General features: G+C 29.9%; 1 protein-coding gene across 1 annotated transcript; it reads left to right on the plus strand.

The window, feature by feature from the left end:
* Positions 1-2,056: 2,056 nt before the first annotated feature.
* On the plus strand, positions 2,057-3,014 carry LOC108762533 (uncharacterized). The gene is made up of 2 exons (XM_018509575.1): positions 2,057-2,387; positions 2,890-3,014. Exons 1-2 carry the CDS (start codon positions 2,057-2,059, stop codon positions 3,012-3,014), a joined length of 456 nt encoding a protein of 151 aa, XP_018365077.1.
* Positions 3,015-3,704: the final 690 nt, after the last annotated feature.

Raw genomic sequence — 3,704 nt, forward strand, 5'->3', positions numbered from 1 at the left:
TCGCCCTGATGAAGTGGACTGCAAGGTTCACGAAACGTTGGCATTCCAAGAATGGATTTGAACACGGAGAAAACCCGCGAAACACAAGATTGTCATACAGAATTTAGGTTATTTATTTTATATTTAGGGCCAGTTGTTCTCAAAAATGTTTTGAGCGAAGAAAAATATGTTCATTTCTTGCAATTTCATTTTGCAATGAGAATTTTATTAAACGTAAAATTTTGTAAAGAACAGGAATTTCGTAAATTTGCTAAAGATCTCTTGAAACATTTTGTTCAGTCCACTATAATATTGTATGACAAAAATTTTATTTCCCATAATTTCCATAACAACATCCATATAACTGACGATGTAGATTATTTTGTCGACAAATTAGATGATTTCTCTTTGGATACGATATCTGCATTTCGTTTTGAAAATTACATGCAGAGCATTAAAAGAAAAGTAAGAGGACGCAGTAAACCACTTGAACAAATAGGACTAAGAATTGGAGAAATAATGTCGTTTGAGACTGATTATTTAACGGAAAAACAGCGAGATAATCAATTTCCAAAGCTTTCTTTACCCCATAATAGCGGTCCGCTGTTACCAGGTTGCACGCGTCAGTATCGTGGAGTTGCTCTTCCAAATTTTAAAGTAATAAATGAAAGTCCCAATAATTGCTGTGGTAATACTTCCGGAAGTATCATTCAAATTGAGAATATAGCTTTCTCAGAATATTTGCAGATTCCAGTTGTTATTGGCAGAGAATTTATTGATAAACGCGATTTTTACACTGTACCTTCTGAGATTTCTCGCGTAGGAGTATTTAAAGTTAAGAAACTGTCTAATCTCAAAATTTGGCCATTGTCAGAAATTACTATAAAATATGTAAAGTTACCGTATAAAAACGACTATGTCGTATTGTCAATTTTACATTGTGACACACTTTAATTAAGCAAGATACTATAATCTCTAATCACTTCATTCGCCGTCTAACCACTACGATTTTCTATTCATTTTATCTTTTTTGTAACTGCCATTTTATCTCATCAAATCATTATTATGACAAGAAAAATCAAAGGTAAAGTATTCATTTATATTCCAAAAGTACTCGTTTAGTTAAGTTATTAAAACGTGAACAATAAACTAAAGGCTTGAAGAAGAATCAGAATAAGTTTCTAATTATCGAATTATAAATGTCATTAAATAATTATATAATTACACTAGTTTACAGCAAAAAATTACTTGGAATTGGACTATTGTGTTTTTTATAAATTATAATTTATTATAATTTATTATGATCTATAGAGTAACTCCGGTATATACGCCGCACCTATCAAAAACTTAATTTATTAAGTATTATTTACTTTATTTAAAATAAACAAACTATATCAGTAAAAACTTTGTACTGTCTACTATTATGAAAATATATTAGAAATCCGAAAAATTTAGTTTTCGTATTAAAAAATAAACTTTTTGAAATCTTGCATTTTTGCTATGTATAGCAATGGATAATGAGTGGGATATATGACAAAAATGCAAGGGTTTCAATAAACTATACAAAGAATACGAAAGCAAAGCACTTGTATTTTGCTATATACAACATGCTTTACTATTCCTCTACACGTATGTGTCACGAAATAACCACTAGGTCTTTTACACGCCTTACAGTAATCATTTTTTGTAGACTATAATTTATGATGATGCTACTTGTTACACACACAGTGACAAATCGATTCAACTCACAATAATTTCATTAATATTAACAGTAAGAAGCTGAAATTATAACTTAATACTAATATAACATAAAGACATGTAACAGAGTAGTTGCGAGAAAATTACCCCCACTCCTTCTATTTTTTTTTATTTTCGCGGCGTAAATCCCAGCGCGGCGTATATACCGGAGTTACCCTATAATTGATTATAATTTAGTTTTTCTGTAACACAATATACATAATACATAATAATACAAAATTCTGCTCAGAATATCGCTAATTCAATGCTTACATAATTATAAAATCTTATAAATATTTTTCTTGTGTTTCAGTAGTACTTACGAACAATATTTGCGATAATGAGCGATTCAATTAATTCGTCAGATAAAGTAGCAGAAAATGATTTATTAAATATGACCGATAATGTTATTAATGAAACATCAGAACTTGCTACGGAAGTGTGTAATGTGACAGATCAGTGGTCTATTGTTTACTTCGAATCTGATGAAGAAGAGAATGTCGAAGGTTTCAGTGATCTGATTCCATCTTCGTGGATTACGATGATGGGAACACATAGTTGGTATCCAATGAATGAACATAAAACAACAATACATAAATTAGTAAAACATTGTACAAAAGCAAATCCAAAGTGGAATTGCTTTTCTATCAAGAAGACACAAGAAAGCATTGGTATGTTTACATTAAACTAACTTTTTCATAAATTGTCTTTCGATGCTTTATAAAGGGTGGTCAATTTTAATGTGTTCACTTAAATGTTTTTTTATGTCTTTTACAAAAAATGTTTTAGGTAGTCTAAAGAGTGATAAATTGTAAAATAAATTCTCAAAAACATCAATTTTTAAAGTTACATAAAACCGTCGCCATTTTTTAAAACAGAATTGCAATGTCAATAATAATATTAAATTTTTTTTAGTTGATATTTATTCCTCTTTAGACTATGACTACGTTTACACGGCTCGATTTACGCCGAAGTTATAACATTGGTGTTAGGAAACGGACCAATCACAATTATTCCATTCTTCAAAGAAACAGCTATGACGTAGTCTATTACTTTAGTCGGAAACATTTTTTTTTTTAAAGACGTAGCAATGAAAATTAAGTAGGGGCATTAAAATGTCTATCCTGTACATTCTTTTGTTCTTGTAACTGAAATTCATGATTTTTTTTTCAGGAAACTATGATCGTGGGATGAAAATGCTTGTAAAAATTGAAAAAAATCCTAATGCTACACTATATTCAGATGTTGAAGAAAAAGGGAAAGGAAAACGATTGAAAAGACCCATCAAGTATAATTGAGGCATTCTTTTACAAACCGAACACTTTTTTTTTCGACATTTTTAAATCGCTTCAAACTTTTTTTACCAATTGTAGGTATAAAATAAGCGAACACGTGCATCGGGATTTTTTTTTTTAATTTATTTTCGAAGAAATAGCGATTTTAAATTTTTAGTTTTATGGTAATTTTGCCTTTTATGGTAATTTTCAAGTCGTCGTATCTACGTCGTTTTTTATAGTAGAACAATTTTTTTTTTCATTTCAAACGTTATTACATCAGCTTTTTGATGAAATTATGTTCCTAACCTCAACTTTAAAAAAAATACTTTTTTCTGCAAATTAAATCTTAAAAGTTAATTTTGACCATGACGCCCGAAGTTAATTTATTTTTTACAAATACTATCGGATTCCTCGGAAAATTTACTAAAAAATGTGAAAATTTCAGAATGGCGTTTTTAAAACTCGCCTGGGAATTAATTAAATAGTCTGGCAACTCAAGGACGCGCGCGCGGCGAGCGGGCGTTAACTTTCTCGTTCCGAGCGGCGCTTGCGATATCTGCATGTCTCGTACGATATTTTCAACTTTTCAGTTTAAAAGAACAATTATATCTACATTTAGTGTAATGAAACATCCATATTTGATATGGTACAAGAAAATGTATGTAAATCTGTAAATCAATGATGAAACGAAAGTGTGTACGACATTTTTAT

Source organism: Trachymyrmex cornetzi, unplaced genomic scaffold (assembly GCF_001594075.2).
Source record: "Trachymyrmex cornetzi isolate Tcor2-1 unplaced genomic scaffold, Tcor1.1 scaffold3059, whole genome shotgun sequence".
Classification (NCBI taxonomy): domain Eukaryota; kingdom Metazoa; phylum Arthropoda; class Insecta; order Hymenoptera; family Formicidae; genus Trachymyrmex; species Trachymyrmex cornetzi.